Source organism: Acanthochromis polyacanthus, chromosome 1, assembly GCF_021347895.1.
Source record: "Acanthochromis polyacanthus isolate Apoly-LR-REF ecotype Palm Island chromosome 1, KAUST_Apoly_ChrSc, whole genome shotgun sequence".
Classification (NCBI taxonomy): Eukaryota; Metazoa; Chordata; class Actinopteri; family Pomacentridae; genus Acanthochromis; species Acanthochromis polyacanthus.
In genome coordinates, this window is record NC_067113.1 from 45,691,683 (window position 1) to 45,714,803 (window position 23,121).

General features: G+C 41.2%; 1 protein-coding gene across 1 annotated transcript; it reads right to left on the bottom strand.

Annotated features, from left to right (window-relative positions):
• Window positions 1-560: 560 nt before the first annotated feature.
• Window positions 561-22,456, bottom strand: mdfic (MyoD family inhibitor domain containing). The gene is made up of 5 exons (XM_022222780.2): window positions 22,138-22,456; window positions 21,745-21,932; window positions 19,923-20,033; window positions 7,717-8,106; window positions 561-2,695 (listed from the first exon to the last, which is right to left on the bottom strand). The coding sequence occupies exons 2-5, from the start codon at window positions 21,827-21,829 to the stop codon at window positions 2,445-2,447; spliced, it is 837 nt and encodes a 278-aa protein (XP_022078472.1). The 5' UTR covers window positions 21,830-21,932; window positions 22,138-22,456; the 3' UTR covers window positions 561-2,444.
• Window positions 22,457-23,121: the final 665 nt, after the last annotated feature.

Below are 23,121 nucleotides of genomic sequence, written 5' to 3' on the forward strand. Positions count from 1 at the left end.
TCAGTTGTAGTCACCCTTACTAATGAAGAAACCTAGATACGCATGACAATTTCTCTGTTATCACATGCTGTTAAAACATTCTATTTAATGCATATTGGTTCTGAATATCACTTATTGGCCTTTCTTGATTATCAATAATCAAAATCTGTATCGACCCTGGAAAACCCATATCGGTCAGCTCCGAGTTGGGAGAGATTTGAGAGAGGAAACTCATACAAGAAAACCCTCAAACACCTTGCAACCAAAGCAGTAGAGCATAGAAGAAAGGCCAAAAGTTTCAGGAAAAGGCATGTCTGCTGGATAATTAAGCAAAACTATTAAATACAAGCTTCTGAAGCCAACTGTGGAGTCAATTTGTCCACCAAACATATGGCAACGACAAGAAATCCTCTTAAATTGCAGAAACTGAAACAAAATAATATTTTCCACATGGATGTCAAAACATTACTCCACATTTGATAAGAAGAAAGACCTGCTAGGCACATATTGCACAACTGGGAAACAATGAAGATGTGACGCAACCAAAAGGTACCATTTATAAAAATGCCGTAAAACCATGATCATTTTTGGTAATGTTTTATTTTTAAAAAACTGTTCTCTTTGACATTTAAGATAATGTACAAAACTAATAAAATGAGCTATGAACTCCATGTCAAGCAGTGATGCATCCAGATGAAAATGAGAAGAATCAAGTCTAAGGCACAGCATAAACAAAGCAAAACAGTATAGTACAAGACAACTACTATACATTTTTTTTTTTAGATAAATTCTTCACATTATCTATATAGTGTTTTCTTGACACTTTTAGCCCGTAACAAACTTGTGGTTTGAGTTAATCATAAACATGAAAATGAGGTTGACTTTCTGCACGTTATCTGTTGAAGAGGTGCCTATCCAGCCTCCTTATACACACACAACAGCACGCCATTAAGACGAACTGTACATGACAGCACATTATCCTTGAAGGCGTTGGGAAGGGACGTTTTTGTGTTACCATTTAGTAAGCAGTGCTAATGAGGGCCAGCATTAAGTATCATCACTTAAACAACATCAAAGCGGATCTCCAAGACAAGAAAATGACTCTGCTGGTGATTCACCACAAACTCATCTTGAGATACACAGAATTAAAGAACGAGGGGGAGAAAAAAAAGGAGAAGAAAACTGCCTTTACCCTGCATTAGTTTACCATATCAATATGACAGTTCATGATTCCCTTTTTTGTATTGTGAGTCACTGGGCTTGATACCCAAAAGCCGCTTATATGGCAACTAGGGTCACCATTTTTTAATTCCTTATCATGGGCCCTTTTGAACGGAGTGCAGTTCAACAAGTCATGCCTCCACAGCATGTGTGTAAAACAGCATCACAGAGAAGACTTGTACCATATGGAGCTGACAAAGCCTAATCATTGATAGCTAACATTAGAGGACTCCCACAGAAATAAAGACATGAGCTGTACACATTGTATATCTTAATACAGAATACTACTCTCTGAGCTGGTCAGGGCCTTCTGTAATAAAACGTGAGTTTGTGCACTTTGTTTCCAGTAAAACCCAAGGTGGCAAATTCTGTCAAATCAGGAGAAATGAGATGAGATTCTTTCATAAACATTCAAGCAACTTGTAAAAATTTTGCAAACAATCATGAGCTTATCAGTAATGTTGTGCATTTCTGTTCTGCAATAATAGGCCACTTCAATCCAGGAGTAAAACATTTTGTCACACCCTTACCTTTAGTGTCAGAAAGTAGCAGACAATGTGATGATTCACTTTTGATATTTCACCAGTTTCAACTGCTGTACAGTAGATGTGTCGAAATGGAAATCTGTGCTGCAAAACTACAGTATGCAATTAGGAGTGTATGAATCATCACATAAACCTCTTACAGTGTTGTACAGTACTAAGTCTGCAACGTCAGTTTTTTTGAGCATCGAAAAAACAAGAATTGAAAATGAAAACTGAGTAAATGTTCATTTTGTGGAGTGTACGTAACACATCAGTCACTAAAAACGACTAAAGAGAGGCAAGATAAGATGCAATTAGATGGCTTTCCTGATGTGTCAATAAAAACTTTAAAGGCAGTCTGTGATAATACTTTTCCAATAGAATACTTACAATACACTGAAGACTTAAGTGACATGTTCATATATCTGGAATTACTTCTAGCCCCTGCTGAGCTGGTTTGGATAGAGAAGCCCAGTGTCAAAGTACATCTTACAAAGCATGCTTTACACAACCCACACTATTTCACACACACTGAAAAGACACAATAAAAGGACAAGAACACATTCAAAAATCAGTCATACATACACACACACACACACTTTTCCCCCTGTCTGTTGCTGAATTCAAAGCAACAGGATGAGAGGTTTCCTTCTATATTTTCATCCAGGGTCCAGTTATTCCCAGCGGAGAAACCCTGGTCCGCACAAACTCAGGTCCTCCCTATGTGGGGAAGCAGATGCCGCAGCACTCCATACAGATTTCCAGGCAATCTGAGGACTCGCAGCAGGCATCCATGATGCCACAGTCCATGTCGCAGGGACAGTTGCAGTCGTCGCCCAGGTCGTCGGTGCAGCAGCAGCAGCAGCAAGCCTCTGATGTGCATGCGCCGCACGAGGCCTGGGCCACCACCATGTTGCAAAGCGTCAGGAACTCACAGAAAAGGCAGGCCAAGATGCAGTGAACGCAGCAGTCTGGGTCCGTGTCAAACCAGTCAGGGTGAAGTTGTGAAGTGACAGAAGTATGCAAATAAAATAAAACAGAAACACAAATATGAAGCAAACAAATCAATAAAATATGAAATGTATATGTATTAAAGTGTAAATATACTGAATTTGTTTTCCCAAAAATTAGTAAAGAAGCAGTGAGTCGGTGAATATTGCATGCTGATGAGGTGACAGGTGGAAGAGAGTAAGTATGCAAGAAAAAGGTGACCTCTAACCAGGCAGGGGGGCCAAAGGAAATGGGAAAAATTCAGAGAAATGAATTCCTCTCCTGCAGTTTTGATTAACAGGCTGTTAAATAATTGTGGCATTATCATGCAAACTGCTGGGTTGATCAAACAAAGACGATTAGCAAAGTCCAAGAGTCTCTCCCTGGCAAATAGGTGAATTAATGCTGACAATGCTCACTCCTCTGATTAACATTTAACCTCCCCATAGACACACTTTATGTGCCTGGTGGCAAGTTTCAGCTTGTTGTTTCACAGCAATTGAAGGTTCCCCTTCAAGTTACTAATGTTCCCATTAACCATCATGAAAATGGTTCGCAAAGGCTGAATTAGTTACGTTTCATTAAAATGCTACAATGCTGGTTTGAATAAGCAATGAAATAAGAGAAAAGGAAAAAAAACTTTTGCTAAGAAACTCCACTGACGGCAAGTTTTTGACGACAAATATTTAACTTGAGTGAGAAAATATCAACAGTGTGTCATATTTAGTCATTTTAATGTCACTTACTGAATTTACCTGATCCGCTTTACGCTACACTTAAAGTACAAGACCTTAGCTGTATTTTTTACGACCTAGACAATCTTTAAAGCTTTGAGACATCTCAAATCCTGGTCCAATCCTCATTTTTCATAGACACTCATTAGGTTAAAACCACCATAGACACATTCCCACACATATTTATGATTCCCTCATCTCTGAAAAATGTGTCCTTGTGTGATGAAAATTCATGCACTACTTTACAGCAAAAAATAAAAAAAATAAATACATACAACAGCTGCATTCTAGCACAGGACTCACAGCTGCTACGTAAAAAAACTATTCAACTGTATAAACTGCGACTCTGCGTGACTGACTTTTACACAACAGGATCGTGTTAAGGCATGAAAGTAAGAATTTCAGATGCCAACAGATTAACAGAAAAGAGCTCATTTCTGAAAGGAACTGATAAGAGCATAGTAGGACACAAACAACATCGTGACTTTGATTTCACTTGTCTGAGATAGGAAAAAAAAAAAAAAAACAGTCTTGTAATTAGTGCATCTTGTCTGCACTCAGTTTTGTGGTGTGAAAACCACAATGTCAGCAAGACATGAGATACAGGAGAGATTGTGTTTTGCAGTTTCAGCTTGACATTAAGTCAACCTGTCAAGTTATTAGACCTGAAGTCACTTTTTCCAAATAATGAGAAGATTCATTTGAGAAAAAAAAAAAAAAAATCAATATGTCTTAACATGATGGTGAAAAATAAACACAGATGAATGTTTGCTTACAACTCACAGACACACAAATGAGAGATGAATGAATACAATTTTGTTGTCCTTAATCAAGTTTCTCCACTCTGGAACTTCTGTTACTGTATCCAAGTCAATAAATCCCACTTAATATCTTTCCGTAAGTGTGCCTGGCATGCACTCCTTGCAGCTGTCTCATGTTTGATCCAAGGCCAGAGCAGCGCCACTGCTTTGGAGTGTTAAAAAGACATGATGTGGATGGATGCAGAAAAATAGCATTACAAACAGGGCACATTTGCATAACTTTCATCAGCCCATCTTGAGCTGTCAGAAGGGGCTGTTACTGATTGGGTTAGAGGGAAAGCGAAAGAAGGAGAGTGTGGAGGACGGAATGGGAAGGCAAGCTGAGGGCCGCTGAATGCTCATGTTTGATTAATCAAAGTAGAGGAGGGTTTTTTTTTTTCTAATTTTGCAGTGCTAAGGGCTGCAGAGCTGACCAGAAGCGCTGGCTGACTGTGATACAAACAAGATAGAGAAGGGAACATGAAACGAGCAACCGTGTGCGTGTCGGTGAGGGCGCCTGAAGTTTGAATGCATCTTATTATCCTTATCTGAGGCCATAACACTGGCAGTGATGGAAGATGCATGAGAAGAAATCTGAACATCTGGGGTGGACATGCCATAAACTGCTGGTGGGCAGATTGCAGATTTGTTTCATGCTGGCAAAACAAAAACTCATTCCACATTCGACACTGGCATCCGCTGTAGTTCACTGCCATCCAAGCGCTGCAAAATGCCAGCGAGAGCAATAAACACTGCTTGGCCACAGCTTCATGCACAAAACCTCAAAGTTCAGCCTAACAAACTCTGAAGGACCCAGAGGGTATAGCCATGCCAGCATTCAGAATGTAACAGTAGACTGCGAATGCGATACAAACACAGTACACAGGCATTAAGCAGTGGCCAGCCATCTCAGCTATTCACTTGGATGTATAATTCAACACCAGCGATTAGTCTGGATCTTACAGAAGCCCGCACGGAGGGAGGGAGGGAGGAAGGAAGGAGGGGAGGGGTCGTATACTGTACACAAGAGAGATGGACGCGAGGCACATCTCCATGAAAACACAGAGAGACAGACAGAAAGGCAGACAGAGACAGAGTGAAACCAACCAACAGACAGACGGAGCAGCGTACAATGACAACGCTCCTGTTTAATGTCAGCGAGCGGAGATGAAGCTCAGAGTTTGCGGGGCCAAAAAAACAGCGTCCGGCGCCTCTGAGGAAATAGTTTGAGACATCTGGAAAGCTAACATCAAAAAAAGGGGAGCGGCATGACACAAAACAAGCTGGATGGGCCTCAGAGCAGCAAGCTGTGCAAAACATTCAAACTCACAAAGAGAGGGAGAGAGAGGGCGAGACAGCTAGACGGTCAAAGATAAAGAGAGAGACTGATCAGACAAAGCTTTGGTGGCCATGGGAATGCACAAAAGGCACACATGGGTAAAGAGGGCAGAGGATGTGGGCTGGATAGCAAAGGTCCACCACATGCACTTAAAGCTGGTCTGTTTATAATGCACGGCTGACGGAAATGCCAAAGACTGGAGCTTAAACACACACACAAACACAACTAGGCTGATAGCCTAGGCCAGAGCTTAGCACTGTACTCACGGTCTTGGCCCGAAATCTCTAAATGAGGCTAAAGCAGCTTGGAGACCTTAACTGATTACACACAATTAACAAAGAAACACAAACTGGATGACAAGAATTCAGACAACCCACTCCACTGAACAAAAGCAGTGTGGTAAATGACTCCTCAGAAGCTGCCGTGTTATCACAGATTGGCTACGGTGCCAACGGCGTGTGCCAAGAAACACAGAGAGCAACAGAATCCCCAGAGCTAGCTCCTGCTAGCTTACGCCTTTTATTTCCTGTGTTCAGGGGGCTGTTTAGGAGGCTAATTTCACAGGCAAACAGATTATGTTAATCCATGTAAACATTCAAACACAACAGCTTGGCTGTTTTCCGGGGGGAAATAAATAGTTGAGAGCGAACATATTGATTCTGAGAGCTCTCGCCTCTGCAAATAAGCAACACAAAAGCCATAATGAGACTTGTTGAGCGGCTTTTTTTTTTTTCTTTTAACTCTCGCTCTTCCTTTCTTTACCAATTAAGATGCTGAAAACATGATGTGTCTGGAATATCTCGAGCGGATGCATCCCACCTCTACCTGCAAGGTATTGTGAATGTGTGTCTCTTCGTGTTTTGTTTGTGCGCAGTTCGATCTAATGCATATTTCAAGTAAAGTATCATCAAATAAAGATCTGACTGCCCACATTTCTCCTTTATTTAAACTTATATCTCAACCTGACCATTATGAATCTTTAAAAACACATAAAATTACATCTTATTTTCCACCTTCACCTTGGAGAAAAGGCCCACATAAAAAGACAAAATAGCAAAGACCTTGGGTGGACGAAAACATAGAAATGGCCTATCTACCTTAAAGAAATATGACTAATACTGCATGAACAACTGAAGGATAGAGAAGACATGCAAGTCTACAAATACAAGCACAGCTTTAGAGTACAGTAGTTGGAGGAGAGAGGTGAAGAGGCCTGTTAATGAGGGCCAGGGTGGTGCTGACGGGATGTAGAGAGCCAAAAAGGGCCCAGAGAGGTGTGAGGGGCCGTGAGGGGCCCGAAGAAGGCTGGTCACGACTTTTAATAGGCACCCCGTGCTCTCAGGCCTCGTTAGACGGTCACACCTATCTCCCCAATGGAAAAGGACCGGCCAGCTACCTTCATTACTGAATTCACCTCAGCCTTGCACCTGACAAAGTGACGGCTTCCCCGCATGGCAAACGGACTCTCTGACTTGTTGTTAAAGAAAATAAAAGCCACAGGGGCGAGATGACATGTCATTTGCTTGACTGGAGCAATAAATATAAAATGCACTGCCATCATTAAAAGGTGAGAGAAGGTAAGAATTTATTATCAATATCTGATAGGGTATTATTTCATGTGCGCCTCCTAAGAATACCCTCATTTTGTTTGATGTGTTCTCCCTGCACTGTGCGACTGCAGGTGAGGGATTTCTTGATCGAGTGTTTTTTCCTCTCAGCCTGATCAAGTCAGAGTGGATATTCATATTTTCCTACATGATACAACTGGACAATACAGAATTGTTCATGTTCTCAGACCAAGAATGGCTTCTGGGTTTTATCAGTTCATGATTAGAAATTGTTAGAATGATTGGTGTGTTCTTTTGATTTCAGAAAAAAAGAATTGAAGTAGCATATACATCATAAATTATATGACAAGATATGATAAGAAAATACTTCTTTTTTTATTTAAAATGCTTCAGCTGGCCGTGATTAAAGCTTGAGACGTTTATGCCAACAGAAGGTGAGATGCAGAGACTGAAGCATTCCAGCAATGATGTGTTAGAAAAGTTAGTATCATTGTGTCAACATATATGGGATTATTCTCTCCTTTATTTGCTGTCATTATTACCTCGTGTGTTGATACTCACCCTCTGGTAAAGGAGCTTTCTGTGACCCTGTGGAACTGCCTTTGCTGCGCCGGCTGCTGTCACTGTTGACTGACAAGCTGGACCTCAATTTTCTCTGCATCCTCTGTGACACAGGCGTGGACGGCTGCTTCCTGGGCTGCTCTGTCATTGGCTTGGCCGCCGCCGCTGCTCTTGTGCCAGGGCCCGACCCGCCCGTGGCGCTCGTGTTGATGTTGGCGCCGCAGGTGCATGTCCGCGTGGCGTCGGGTCCGCCAGCGCCAGGATGGATTCCGTTGCCGTTACTCAGCGTGGGTGTGCCAGCGCTGCCATGGCGAAACCCATTATGGTCTTTGGCAGCGTCTCCCTCAGCAGGCTCCGAGAGCACGAGCTTGGAATCAGACTGAGGTTGAGCTAGTGGGGGGAAAAAAAACAAAAAACAGAAAGGATAATATTTTTACTCCTGTTTACTAATAAGTTCCAAAGTAAATATTCAGTGCAATTATTTAAATTGACATTGAAGCATTGTTAAGTGATGCCATTTCCCTGAATTATTTCATCTTGCATTTATTCAGCTGAACCATTTGGAAAGTAATAAACAATCAAAACAGAATATTAAAAACACAACAGAAAACTGCTTCATTATGCAAAGATAATTTCTATGTGAATGTAAGGGAATAAGCACGATCCAACACTAAAGTGGAAGAAAAGGAAAAAGGAAGTAGCGGTTTACTTTAATAACTCCCTCATTATTTATAGTGTCTGCTTTTACAGAAGTGGATTCTTTTCACTTAACTTTATTTTAGCTGAAAGACAACTTTGTCTGCAATCTCTGCACCTTGCACTTCGTATATTTTATTCACATATAAAGTCACTGCTGACTGTGATGTTCAGTTCTTACACACCGAACACAGAAGTGGAGACACGCCATTCTGAGACTTTATCACTCTCAGCAAATCATGCCACCATTTCCTAACATGATAATATCGATCATATGGCAAACATTTCAACCTGGAACGACAGAGAGAAGCTGAGAGATGCAAGAACTTTACATGTGACAGGATCACAAAAGCCACCGCTGTAGGCAGACAGACCTTTGTGGGAGCAGTACCTTGGTGAGTTAAGACAGCGAGCGAAAAGAGATTAATACAGCAAAAAGACACTGTGATAGTGTACATATACAAAATGGCTGCTGTCTGCAACAGTAATGATCTTCTCTCCTCTGAAGGCTCAGAAATGGCCTCAACTAGTCTTTCTAAGCGCATGTGTGACAGCCACAGAAAGTCAGGAGACAGCGACCTGTCTGATAAGAAAGAAGGGGAAGGATGTGAGTGAGCAAAGGAGGTGGCATTTTCCTGAGGAACACCTGCACATTCAGCTCTACTGGGACTTACTCCTACATTACCTTCCCTCCACATCAGAGCCTCTATGCATGTGCACACGCTGCCAGATTTTTGTGAATTATTCATCTCTTAAGTTTGTCCGTGTCAACTATACTTATTCAATTTTTTTTCCTATTTAACACTTTCTTTATATACATTGACTATATAGCGTCTTCACCACCAAACGTGAAGGGCGTCTCATTTAACAGCTGTCTAGCACAAGCTCTGCAGCCTTGTTTAAGTGTTATGCCGCAGCTGTCCAGAAATCAACAAATTTTCCAGAGTGGATGCAAACATAGAACTTAATATGACGCTGGTAATTTCTTTCCATCTCTATTTTCTCTCTGTCAGCTCACCAACAAGTGCAATTACGGTTAACAAGAGAGGGAGAGAGTGTGGGAATCGGGCCTTGCACTTTTTAACAACACATCACCCTGGGAGAGGCCGGATGTGAATGTGGATGTAAAACAAAGCAATTAAATACACACAGTGGGTTTTGCCTTCTCCTCATTCAGGCTTCTGCATGCTGCTTCGATAAACAAATATAGACTTTAGGGATCAGGATTCCATGCAATTTGAATTAGACAACTGGGTAGCACACGATAGAATTCATTATGCAGTGATTTAAGAGCAGGTTGATGGATTTTCTTCTCCAAAAGACAAAAGCCTTGCAGCCGGCCCATGACAATGTGTGGAGAGACGAAAGCTTTCTAACAAGGAGACTTAGAGTTGTTGCCGTTCTGCTGTTTTAACCCTGGCAGCTGTTCGCTTTATCACGCCTTTTAATCCACGTACGTTGCTCACTCTCCCCACTGGGGAGGCAAAGGAAGAGGATTTTGACCTGCCAGGAGGATTTTTGAAAAAGTTTTCTTCAAACAAAACTGATAATCTGTAAAACAGCATCACATTACGGTGATCTGAATGTGTGACTGTCATTTACACTCACACATGCACACAGAAGTGCGTTTTTTTTTTGCTTTTCTGAGTCAGTTTGCGCAAGTCTGTCATTTATTTAACTCACTATTTTAATCAAAATAAACCAAATTGTACTTAGTCTTTTGATATTTGTCCTTTTTCCACTTTGTGAAGCAGGCTGAATTGCTGCTGCAAAATTTTACAAGATCCAGAGATGTCATCAAAAACCCAATTCTTCCAGTCACATTGTTTATTCTTTCCTCCCACATTGTTTGTTATATAAAAAGCACTGACTTACACTTATGAGGGAAAAATCCCATCAATAAGTAAAGATTAGCTTGTCCAAATTCAGTTTGTGAACACTCACAAACAGCACAATTTGCATGCAGCGCTGCACATTATAAATAATTTACCCGTGTACGTGAGTATTATGAAGTCAGTACAACATAGCAAACTCCAGTACAGAGGATGACAGTTCCTCAACACATCAATCGCCCATACAGTAGTATCTTGCATAATTACAGTCATTTTTCCCCATTTAAGTTAAGCGAACTAGCCACATGGACTCTCACACATAAACACACGTTCATGCACAAAAAGGCCAAAGTAGACTGGGAGGCATAATTACCTTTCCTTTTGAGGAAGTCAAGCTTTCAATTTGCCAAAGTATAAATAGTTATTAAGAAACCACCACGTAAAAACCAGAGTACATAAGCGTTGACTCGGGTTTCTGACACGCTGCAAAAGCCCTAAAAGTGGTTCAAGTCTGAAGAGTGGTGCACTTTGGTGGCAGGTTCTTGGATAGTCTTTACCCAGTCAGTCTTTATTTTTATCCTGATGAACACGGAGACTGAGATTAATGGACACGATGGAGTAATATTCATAATCATTGATCATAATAATGATGATACTGTCAAAAGATGGCAATGACAGACTTGTACAGTCACCATGAGACAAATGAAGAAATAATGAGAAAAAGCAGAAATACAGTAAGTCCTGTCAGAATTGCACTCTGCTAGTAAGCTGGTGCATGAAAACCTTCAATGCACATACAGTAAAGTGAAAAAAAACTGTTAGTACTATAAGTTCTCAGTACCGTCAGCACAGTATTTTGTGGTTCTGTATGTGCTGTAAACCCAACATAAAACAGATTTAGGAAAAAGTCCTCATTCATCAAGTAGACTTTGAAATGTATTAAACAGCCACTGGGCATTTTTGCATTGTTTTAGTTAATCAGCTTAATCGTACCTTCAACTTTATTAAAATATAGACATTTTAAAAACGTGCATGCAACTTTTTTTTTTTTTTTTTTTTTTTACTTTTTTACTGTGGGCTTCACACAAGAGTAGACTTCAGAATTTCAAGGTAACATAATGCGGTAATGAAGTTCTTGAACATACAGTCTGATTCCTCATCTGAGGATAAAACTGATTTATGCAAATATGAGCTGAGCCTGTTAATAAATCCTGACAGAGCAACAGAGACGCGCTGCTGCAGCATTTTTCCTACAACACAGCAGGTAAGACGAGCAGCATCAAAATTTGATATGTACAAATCCCAGCAAGTTTGGGGAAAAAAATATACAAGTTGGTGCGGTTGCCACAAGCTTGTAGAAGCAGAGTAGGTGTCCTAAGATAACCGAATAAACACAACCTGACAGGTTGCATTCAAACACCATGTTTTGTAGGAAGAACTGGACACACACGCACATATACACACACTCGCACACAAGACTTCAAATTGGACTTGTAACTGCCCTATTTGGAGCACATCAACAACTGTTGAGAGTGTACATTTGTAGTTGAATAAAACATGGTATTCCCCTACACACGCTGTCACACACATCACAGGGGAAACTAGGGGGTGAGTGGTTCTTGACTGTCTAAGCAGCATCCCAATTTGGTCCCAGCTACTAGTAGCTGACAGCCTCAAATATCTGGGGAGCATTTTTAAAAGGCCAGTGTTTGATGGATTCATGAAGAACACACAAATATAATTGCCATTTGTCACTGAGTCTTCAGTGACTGCGCCACACAGGGACCAAGCAGCAGAGTGTCTGGAGAGAGTGGAAGCTGCACCAGAGCTGTGCAGGGGATCGCTCTGTATGTAAAACCGAGTATATAAACACCTCCACTTTTGTCACTGAAAATAGGTCCTACAGGAGGGACCTGGAAATTGCACCCAAAAGACTGAGCAAAGAAAAGGGGGAGTGTGTATAATGTACATATAGGCCTACTGGATACACACGCGCATACTGGTAGACCTACCAGGAAGAAATATGCATGCATGCATGTCAGCTGAAACAAAGTTGTATAAACAAGAATTCTAAAATAGTCAGGAACATGAAAATATAACACAAAAGGTCAAACAGGGCAGTATGGAGATTCTCATTTGCACAAGACTACATCAAGAGTCGCAGGTAAGGCATAGAGCGGATTGAACAATCATACAAGCTCTGTGTTTCTAAAGCTCAGGCCTTTTTAATATTAATGCCCCTGAGACAGAGAGAAACAGGGAGAAGAGAGACAAAAGGTGTTTGCCCAGGCTTATTAGAATGCCCATCATAGAGAGCATACAGTTACTCGAATGTCACATCACTCCCACCAAATAAACACCACAATCCAGATCTTGTATTCATCTCCTAATAGCCATTATTACACAATGCTATGAGTTTGTGAGGTAACACTGAATGGAATATGTGAGCAGAGGAGGCACCTTTAATTTTAGTTATGAGCCCCCAAACAGAAACGGGGCAAATATACAGTGACAGTTAGCTCTGAAATGCTAATTCCACTAACGCGGCCAGTGTTTTGTTTATCTTTTTGTGCCTTGTATTAGAAAAACATGTATATTTTCTGCTCGACTGGCCATGTACCTGCATGATTGAAATGCTAATTTGTAAATGTGCAATGACCTAGCCAGACTCCTCTTACCACCACCACCACCACCCCCTCCTCCCACTGCCAAAACAGCCTGAGGTATCATCTCTCCTCCTAACAAACAGCAGTGCATGGAACAGCCCCTGCCTTTCAATCCAAAGGGATATATTTTCTCATTAGAAATTATACATCTTCCCTGTCCATATTTATAGAAGCAAAACCAGGGGAATTATACGGCAGCGAGTGAGAGGGACACAGAGAGAGAGGAAAATAGTACAATGAATGTTATTACAAAAGGGCTCTGATTGAAATTTTCCTTGGGCGTATCAAAGCCTCGTTTACCGTTTGACCTTCTAAACTCCCGGACAAGGACTTTCTTTATTGTCTAGAAGGACGAGTTGGAAGAGAACAGACTCAAGGATCAACATACAAGTGTCCTATCACAACAACAAAAAAGAAAGAAAAGAAAAATCATCAGCATGTGATTATTATCAATATAATCAATGTCAAGAGGGATCCGAGAAGTAGCATTGGAGTAGAAAATTAGCTAAAGGATGTGAAAGCCATGCAAAGTCAGTGGTCTCATCTTGAGCATTTATTGAGTGGATGGCGACCTGACACGGGCTAACAGAAATGTCACTTATTCCAACAGATATGAGGGGGGAAAAAATGTGACTCCAGACATCACACGGCAATCCTGGGCCTGTCAGTTCATACACATGCACACAATCGGTTTGTATTTATCCAAGATAAAATGATGATGGCTGCATAGATGATGACCGCTGAAGAAAGCTAAATTACCTGCTCTGATATTGGATCCTCATCAGGGAAAGTGACATGCTCTGTATGTGTGTGCGTGTGTGCGTGTGCGTGTGTGTGTGTGTGTGTGTGTGTGTGCAACAGAACTCTATTAACGGTCTTCACCTGTCAAGGCTGATCACATTGCATAGCATCTCATTTAAACCGGGAAGCATCACATTTTTGTCTGTTTTTCCATCCCATTCCAGGACAGTCTGTCGATACTGCGTAGCTGGTTTTAGTGGTCGCACGTTATTTTTGCTTTCATTATCTTTGACAGTCATTCATATTTGGTTCCTCCAACCTTCTGAAGGCAAAGTGACACTTGAAGACAATGCTTAATATCATTTCCACTGCTGCTGCTGCCTCTACCCAACAAATGGGGGGAAAAAAAGAAGCAGGGTGTCAGGGGTTTACTAATTTCAAATTTTGCTGCTGATTGAGTGGAAAAAATAACCCCCTCGGACTTGTTCTGCTTAATTACATTTTGCAGTAGCTACGGCATCTTGAAACACGAGAGCTTGATTTGACAACATGGAGCTTTATGCCAAAGCAAGCGGTGAGGTGTGTGTGCTCGGAAAAGGGAGGTGGCGATGGCTGTGTGGTGGGGTGTCATCCGTTATTTTCAAAATGGAACATTTCCCCAGATTGAAACGTTTGACTGCTATCTAAGTCATTGAAACTCCCTTTGAGATGCCATTTTCTCTTTCATGACTCATGTCAAGGGAAAGTCTTTCACACTCAGCCCCCTCAAGCTCCGGCCACAGAAGTCTCTAGTCTCCACTGTTGTGTGGAATTTGGCATGGTGCTAATTTGAGCGCAACTAATGCAGCAGAACACGAGGAGCAAAGACTGTTCAAAAGTCTTACAACCTGACAGCTTTAAGACACTCTAAATGGCGCCTTATTCTCTACCTTTCCTCATTTCTGAGATGAATTTGTACGAGTCTGTTTCTGCATTAAGCTTTGTCAAGTGCCTTTCATTCTCCTTCATGTGTTCCTCGCCATCCAAGAGAGGAGAAAGAGTGCAGTATAAAGACAGGCGAATGCACGACTGCAGTGTCTTTATAAAGCTGCACATCTTGCATGGATTTAGACTTTACACGGCTAGCTACCACAATTTCTAGAAAGATCAATTATGACGTGACTCAGAGCAGGCCTGAGGGAGCTGACAGGCTTCATACTCCAAAAACGTGCTCCACCCTCCGCTCGCCGACGACTCAAAACAAAAAAAAAAACAAAAAAAAAACTGAGCAACCGAGCGGGAGCAAACGGGAGGGAAGGAGGGGGAACGGGGGTATTTTCAGTTTCAGTTACATCGATGACTCAAATATTCCACCGGCTTCAAAAAAAATCTCCTCGCTGAAGTAGAAGTTCCACAGGAAGTTCACTTGTTTGAAATTCAACAGCAGGCGCGCAGATATGCACATGCGCACACTTCAAAAAAAAAAAAAAAAAAAAAAAGCAGCACACACAGCCACACCAAATAAATTTTAAGTGCATCTGCTGAAAATCCGCTAACATGGCCAATATTGGAAAAACTCCCTTAAAGCCAAAATACAGCTGAGGTCTGTCTCTGGGTCAGAGAGGGGATAGGCAGTCTATCAAAACACCCCCACACCTAGTTCCTTTATTTGCTCAGTATCAATCTCAGCATTAACCCTCTGCTAATGGGACAGCTGTGGGTCAGCGCCTCGCATCTTCGGGATGCCAATCAAGGCCTTAAGCTGAGAGATCAGCCTTTGGGACAGAGGTGCTCGTCTGCCTCTGAGTGGCTTTTAAAACACAGAGACGCCTGTATCGATTTTAGCTCTAGCCTGAAAGAGAAGGGGGGGGGGGGGGGGGGGTCGGTGGTGGTGGTTGTGTCAGCTGTGGCTGTCTGCGAGTCTGGACGGGAGCCAGCCCCTGGTCCCTGGTCACCCTCCACTGATCAGGGGGCCTGACAGACTGACCTAGCAGAGAAGCACTGAACCTGCAAACACGAAGGGGGCAAGGAGTTGGAAGCTCGAGGGGTTCAGGGCTAGCGAGGGCAACATCAGCAGAGATCTCAGTAATAGAAAAGGGTTTTAACCTTAATGTTGGAGCCAAAACCCTGTTAGAGGCCAAGTAATCCCCCCTGCGCTGCTCTCATTTGAACTAGTTTTTTTTTCTCACCCCCCTTTCTTGTGAAGTGGCTTGTGAAAGGCACTGACACTGTCATATGTGGCACTGGTTAGGGAGGCGGTAAACATGAGCCCAGCAGTCTGACTACCTCACCTGCGCGAGACAGCCAGGAAAAATAAGGTAGACAAGACACAGATTCATGTCTGTATGTATAGTGCATATTCCATAAAACGCGTTATAAAACTTCTGCAGTGCCACAGATGTATTATACAGTGAAAGTAAATACAATATTTCATTGACAGGAATTTCAGTTTTGCACTTGAGCACAGTTTGAGGCATTTCTACTACTCGTATGCTAATTTAGACATCCACACCATACAATTTAAAACATAGAACTTTTGGATTTACTTGATGGAAAATATACATGCATGGGACACAGACTCACAAAATATATTGGATTGTTTGCACCAACAACATACAAAATGTGTGAAAGTTCTAACACTATCGGTAATTACAATAATAAATTGCTTTTTTCATGGAAATGCAATAGATTTGCTTGATATGTTTTTTTTTTTTAAAGAGTTTCGAGTATTTTTACACTGTGGTATTGCTTCTTCCATTAACGTAAAACATCCTAACATTTCTTCCAGCTGCACTAGAACCATTCAGATGCAAAAGGTCAGTTGGTGTTAAATCGACTTCCACAAATTTGTCTAAATATCCAAACTTTCTTTTTAATTTAGGAGGGGAAAAAAATGATACTCTTCCTCCACAATCAAAATCCATATACGTTTCCTTGTATCTAATGCGCACTTAAAAGACTGCAGTCCATGAATTGAGGTATGCATATCTAATCATTTGGCTCAAGTATTTTGAATATCTTCAAAAAAAAATTAACAATGAATAGTCTCGGGCACTTTGGGTAAAATATGCTAATTAACACACTTGAAATTTCCCATATGAAATCTATCTGCACCAAGACAATGAGAAAATAATTACAACAGAGGTAGAATTACAATGGCCATTTTAATCAACCCCTACACTAGCATTTCACCCTATTTATACAGTTTTTGATTCCATGACCCACTGGTAAGTAATCACTTGAAAATTACGGTTCAGTTTATAATAGGTCTATGCTTCAGACACATTATTTCTGCAGAGACAGGGCTCTGAGGATTACAATAAAGATATGAATCTTGCATAACAACAATCACCATGCGGCTCCTATAGCTGAAAAAACATTCTGGGAAAAGAAAACTGACATAAGGTTACAAAGTCTTTAAGTACTTCAAGCACTTTGGAAGACTCGTGAGGCAAAGTGTGACGGTCTGAGAATGTTGATTCAACACTTGGGCAGCAAAAATATTTCAGCGCTGATGATGAAAATCATGATGAAGGAGCACTTGTCCTTTGTTTTATCTCAGTCCAACTCGAGCGACGGGTAAGTATCAAAAACTTTAGAATTTTGTACATAAATCTCAGTTGTTGAATCTTTTCTGCCAAGACAGGTGAAAGCATGTGACACCATCCCATTAAACAATCCCTTTTACAGCATTTATTAGGGGTCACAAAATTCACTTCTGAAAGGTCAACTCTGCACACAGGTAATAACCTTGAAGGTGTGCCACTAAAGAGCCAAATCAGAGGTTCACACAAAGGCCAGACTAATGTCTTTCTTTAACAAAAAAAAAGAAGAGTGTCATGTTATTTGACCTTCTTTCCTCACTACAGAATTTCCCTGAGATAAAAAAAACAGACCTGTTCTATTGAAGCTAGTAAGGTCATCTTTATCAACCACAGAAGCATTAAAAAGTATTTGACAATCTGGTGAATAATGTGATGATTAAACTCCTAAAACTGGTGCTGGGTGGGAGCAATTTATTTCCAGGGAAGGCCCTGGTTGCAGGAGATATCAGCTGCTTGAAAACCCAGAACCGTCTCTTGAGGAATGTCCGTCTCCCCCACAAGATTCTCCCTCCTCCCAAAGGATGGCAGAGACACAGAGGAACTGACAAAAGCCTAACAGGAAGGGCAGAATCACATTTTTTTATTTTTTCGTGTAACAAGCTACTGTGGTTGACAATCTCAGAACAATAACTCGTTTAAAATATGTGAATTTAAGAAACTTTTTATGCTTTTTGGGTCAAACTTTAGGATTCATTTTGGCAGCTGTGCAGCGATGCCTCCTGCATTTAGTCCATGAGGAACATTTAAATTATTAGCAGAACCACTGCCGTGTTTGTGCTCCATTTTAGGATAACCCACTGATTAAGTGGACAACTTGTCAAAACAATGCTGTCATAACTGAAATGCGACCTGCGTTGTTATCACAATATTTACAGTGGGGCTTCCTCTTGTTGTGAAAAGCCAGCATCCACATACCGTACACAAGCTTTTAAAATCGGACAGCTGGGGGGGAGGAAAAAACAAGACAGGGCTGGGATGTAGGCAGGCAGATGATTTCGTATTGATTTCCTGTTTCTGTGGTGGAGAGGGCTCTCAATTACCCCTGCCAGTGAGCAGATTGGTCGCCTCAACTAAACAAAACCACAATGAGACAGCGAGGGTCCATGACATAAATAGGTTAACTTAATCCGCCCTGAATGAATTTCCAAGTTTGATTTAACCACAAGCAGACAAAAGGTAAATAAAAGTTGCACAAAGACAGCAGAAATTTGGGATTTTTCCCTCATTTGACACGACCATCTCATGTTCTCTCTGCTTTAACACCTGCTTACTTGTATGTGTGTTTATAAGAACAAGAGGGTTTCTGTGTGTGGATGCTGGGAGGAAGCGACATCAATTACAACGCAAAACTGTTGTCACAGGGGCTTATCTGCAGAGATGAAAGAAAAGCATGCCTCCCTCCAGAAGTGCAACACTCCACACACCTGCCAAGCTAGAAAGACCTCTTGACAGAAAATCTTTTTTTCCCCCTCTTTACTTTTTTTATCTCTTTTCCATGCTACTTCAGTAAACAAGCCACTGGCAAGTCATTAAGCTTAATACCAAAAAAGGCAGGAAAAGGCGCCCTGGAAAAGTTAACAACCTAGAAACAAAAGAACTGTTGTCAAGAACTGTGTCAAATGAAAACACAATCCTTATTATTGCTCGGCACTTTCATGGATGGAAGCAATCAGCCGCTATTAGCCCATGTTGACACATCTCACTCTACTTAGGAACAATGAAACACACGTACACAAAAGCTTTTAGCTGGTTTCATTTTCGTGACCTGCAATCCATAGCTCAGTATCGAGTCAAATTACTTAAAAGTGCATTTAGGTTTAATTAGACCTCCTAATAACTCAATCAGTTCAATGCCAAATAATTGTTTTGGAAGACCTTGCTGTGCACTACATTTGCATAAAACACTGTGATTAGCTCAGAGTTGTAAAGGCGGATCACAAAGTTTCCCAAGTTAAAAAGAAAATGATTAGAAGGACTCAGGAAAAAAAAAAGCCGACAATCGCTTGAAAACATATGCTTTGGTATGATAGATTCCTGAGAGGAACAACACACAGCTGGAATGCCGCATATGGGACTTAAAAGTTCATGAACACTGAAGTCACTATTCAACAGAAAAACGCCTCGAGCAGCTGGCACAATTCATCTCTAAAAGGTAAATGTTTGATACAGGGTGAAAACATTGTGGCTACGATTCAATCAGTGTGTAAAGACGTCCAATGCCAGAACCACAGACAGGATTTCCCCACTTCCAAAACACAGAACTGAGGGTTTGGAAGGAGAACTGAAAATGGAGAAGTTGAGCCAAGTCTTGGTCATTATGGCAGAATGAAAGCACACGCAAGTTTCCACTCACTTGCCAGGAGACCTTAATGCTATCTTGACGCTGAAGCTAATATTTTAACTGGCCAAGTGACCCCGCTGCATGTGTGTGCAACTGCCATAACAACTACTATTCTCGACAGGTGGAGCATGTTAGTTAAAAAAAAGGATGAAATTATAGCCATTTTAGTGTTAAATTAAACATTTACTGCGGTTAATCTCAACCATCTGCCCATGCACGCAAAAAATACAGTATGCTAATCGTTTTCACTGTCTCCAATTAAACGCCTCATTGTTGTTTGTCATTAGAAATAACACCAAGATGCCCTGCTGTCCGCCCACAGCTTTCCCAGGTCAATAAAACTTACCTCTTACAGGGTCGCGATAATTAGCCTTCTCCTCCATCACGTGACTCTGTCCTTCGGCGGTTGGTTTCCTGGGAGACGACTCTCTTCCCGATGATTCGCTGTCACAAGCATCTGGGGTCACAAAGATTCAAAGTTAAACGTGGTTTAACAAGAAGCACCTGCTGCAAGTTAAGCAAACTAAACATTCTGCAGCAAACAGACGAGGCCTCGGTTGTTTAGTTTATCCCATTAGGAGTTCAAGTGTTCAAAATTAAAGTGGATTTCTCTAAAAGCAGATGCAAACTTTCACTGCAGTGGACAAAACCTCAGAGACAGAGGATGAACAAGAGATGCACAGGCCGTTCTGCCTATTTTTGCCAGAAAAAAAAACAGGCCACTGGCAAACTGCATGACATGGTGGGGCGGTTCAGGTGAAGGCCTTGCCAGAGCTCTGGATCTCATTTTCTCTCCTTGTGCTCCCGGGCGTGCTCTACCTGCCAAGCGTCTTTTACTGCCATAAAGGCTGCATTCATCTAAATTGGAAAAAGTATGTGGGCAAAAACTCCCGGCATGATAGCTGCGCAAAGACAAGAGAGACAGTTAAACTCATCTCCCTGAGCCTGGCTACTTCCAGACTCGCTTTCTCCTTTTTTTGCTCATTCCACACTGCTGCTTTGTTCAGTAAATAAACCTTCCACAATGACTTTATTCACTGGTCCGGTGCCAGATGCCTACTCATAACCCACAGCTTGAAAGTCCTTCAGTAGCATATTGCAGCACGAAAGCACAAAAATGGTGAACAGTGACTCAGCAAACCTCCCAATCACGTTTACCAAAGCTTTGTTGCGATGCTACAACACCCTGTTTGCAAGCAGTGATGGATGGGAGAGTGGAACGAATGAGTGCAGGCCAGAAGCTCGAGACAGATATGGCACATATCTGAGCTGATGTATGGTAGCTACGTTAGCTCCAGTACTGTGTGATGCATCGCAGTATTTAGTGATCACAGTTAGAAATAAATTGGCCTATTCTCAGTACATCCACAGTCCCCTGAGACGGGAAATCTAGTCTTAACTCCAAGTGCCTTTGAAGGTCCGGCATAAAAAAAAAAAAAATCCATTCACAATCCAGCAGCCTCAGTGATTGCTTACTTTGTCCTACTTTACTATTTTTTGACAGTGCCATAATGATGCTTGGTATAAATAGGATGGTTAACGGTTCATTGCTTGTTTGAAGAAAAATGAAAAGGAGGGTGTCGGGAGTGGGGCGGAGGGGTGGTAAGCTTATTTTACATGTGATAATCTTAGGGGCAACTAGAAAGTTAATTAAAAACTATAATTGGCTGTGGTTGCTGTTAATAGTCACCAGGGCGTTTCTTCAGACTTTATTGAGGGGAAGAAGAGAAAAAAAGCACAAACACTATCAAGGCTGCGGAGCAAAGATACTGATGTACACCAAAAACGAATATAATTTCAAAAGAAAAAAGACAAGGATGAGGTTTGTCCTGAGCATGCTGATGAGTGCTGATATGCACCAGTAATCTGTTAATGCCTCATTTTCTATATTTTTGATTTTAGGAACTGCTCTTGACGGGATATGGCAGCTGTATTTATAGCTCAGTTTCAATGCAGGAGAAAACAGAAATTAAGTTCATGCACACATGCATCACATAGCAGGCTCGAGAATTCTCCATATTCTTGGAGCTTTCCCTCACTTTCACTTTATAAAACTTAATATTTTTGCGAGACGACCTCTGGGGGCTTCTCAAGGCCCCCAAATGAGCAAAATGTGACCCAGAAACTTGAAATTTCACATCAAAAGCGATTAATTGAAGGCCTCTTACCGTGTGAAGCAGGCAGTAAGGGACTCGTCTCCGGCCGGGGGCCCCTCTCTGGCCCATCCGGAGGACGGACGGTCTCCTTGGACATGAGACAGGCGTCTTACTCGGTGGAAAACAAACAGCAGAAGCTCCTTTCCTGTTTCCTTTAGCCCTCAGTGCAGGGAAAACCAACGTCTCCTCATCAGCACAGGCTTGAAGACACACAAATAAATTGTTTATTCGACCTGAGAAAGTTGCTTATTCACACACCGAGAATTTTGTGACGTCGAGTAAAAAAAGGTAGTGGAAATTTCCCGTTTTCTCTCGCGTTTTTTAACAGAAACTCGCTACACATGTAGCTACTTTGTTCCCAAAAAAACAAGTTTTAAGCAAACGTCGACATGTTTATAAACTTACCTCTCAAACATGTCGTTTCAAATTATTCCCATCCTCTCCTTCCTCCAGCGGAAGAAGAAAACAAGAAAAAAGCGAGTGAAAGAGTGACTTCAGCGTCCCAGAAAAAGTTTTCCTCCAACTTCCCGAAAGTTCCGACTGTGTCCAGATGTTGTTGACGCACAAATAACAGTGTGAGAATCGTCTACAAGTTTTCGACGCTCAGTGACGGTAAGTTAGCTGAGGATAGTTGCGTCTAAAACATTTTCATCATGTCCGCATTCCTGCTCTGGAGCTCTGAGCTCTGCCTGTTGCTTCTCTTTGGGCGGCCGAGAACAGAACAAAGCCCTCCCTGAACATGTGTCCCCGAATTTAAGCGAGAAAAAATAAATAAACAAAAACATTCCAGATTTTTTTTCATGCTCTAATCCATGTTTTTGAAAAAAATATGTAGAAAAAATGTTTATTGAATAATTGATTGATTAAAAATAAAAAATAAATAATTACAAGTTTTCTAATTAAAATATTTACCAAAATATAGCCTACATAGTTTTGGGAGTAACTTTTTTTTAAATACACATGTTGCTAATTAACAAAAAATAAATATCAAATGTACGTTTTTATATAGATATTGTTGTTATTTTTTGTTTACATATAAACAATATTGATACCCCTGGCAATTTTGGACATGCCTTTTTAAAAAAAATAAAAGCTGAGACATACTTTTTTTTCCCACAATGATGCCTCTTGTACATTGTCATATTATCTTTTGGCAGAAGCCTGTGTCATTTCCAGTTAAAAAAAATTCCTGGTTGAAAAAAAGTAACTTTAAGTCAAAATTTGCCAAGGGTATGAATCATTTCAGCCTTGACTGTATATATAATTGTTAGTTCTTGCATTGTTTTATGGCACTTATCCAGGTTGTTTTCACCTGACGAGATCCTTGCTTGTGTTGTGTCTACTCCCACATGTACGTCGCTTAGGATAGGTGCATATGCTAAATGAAAT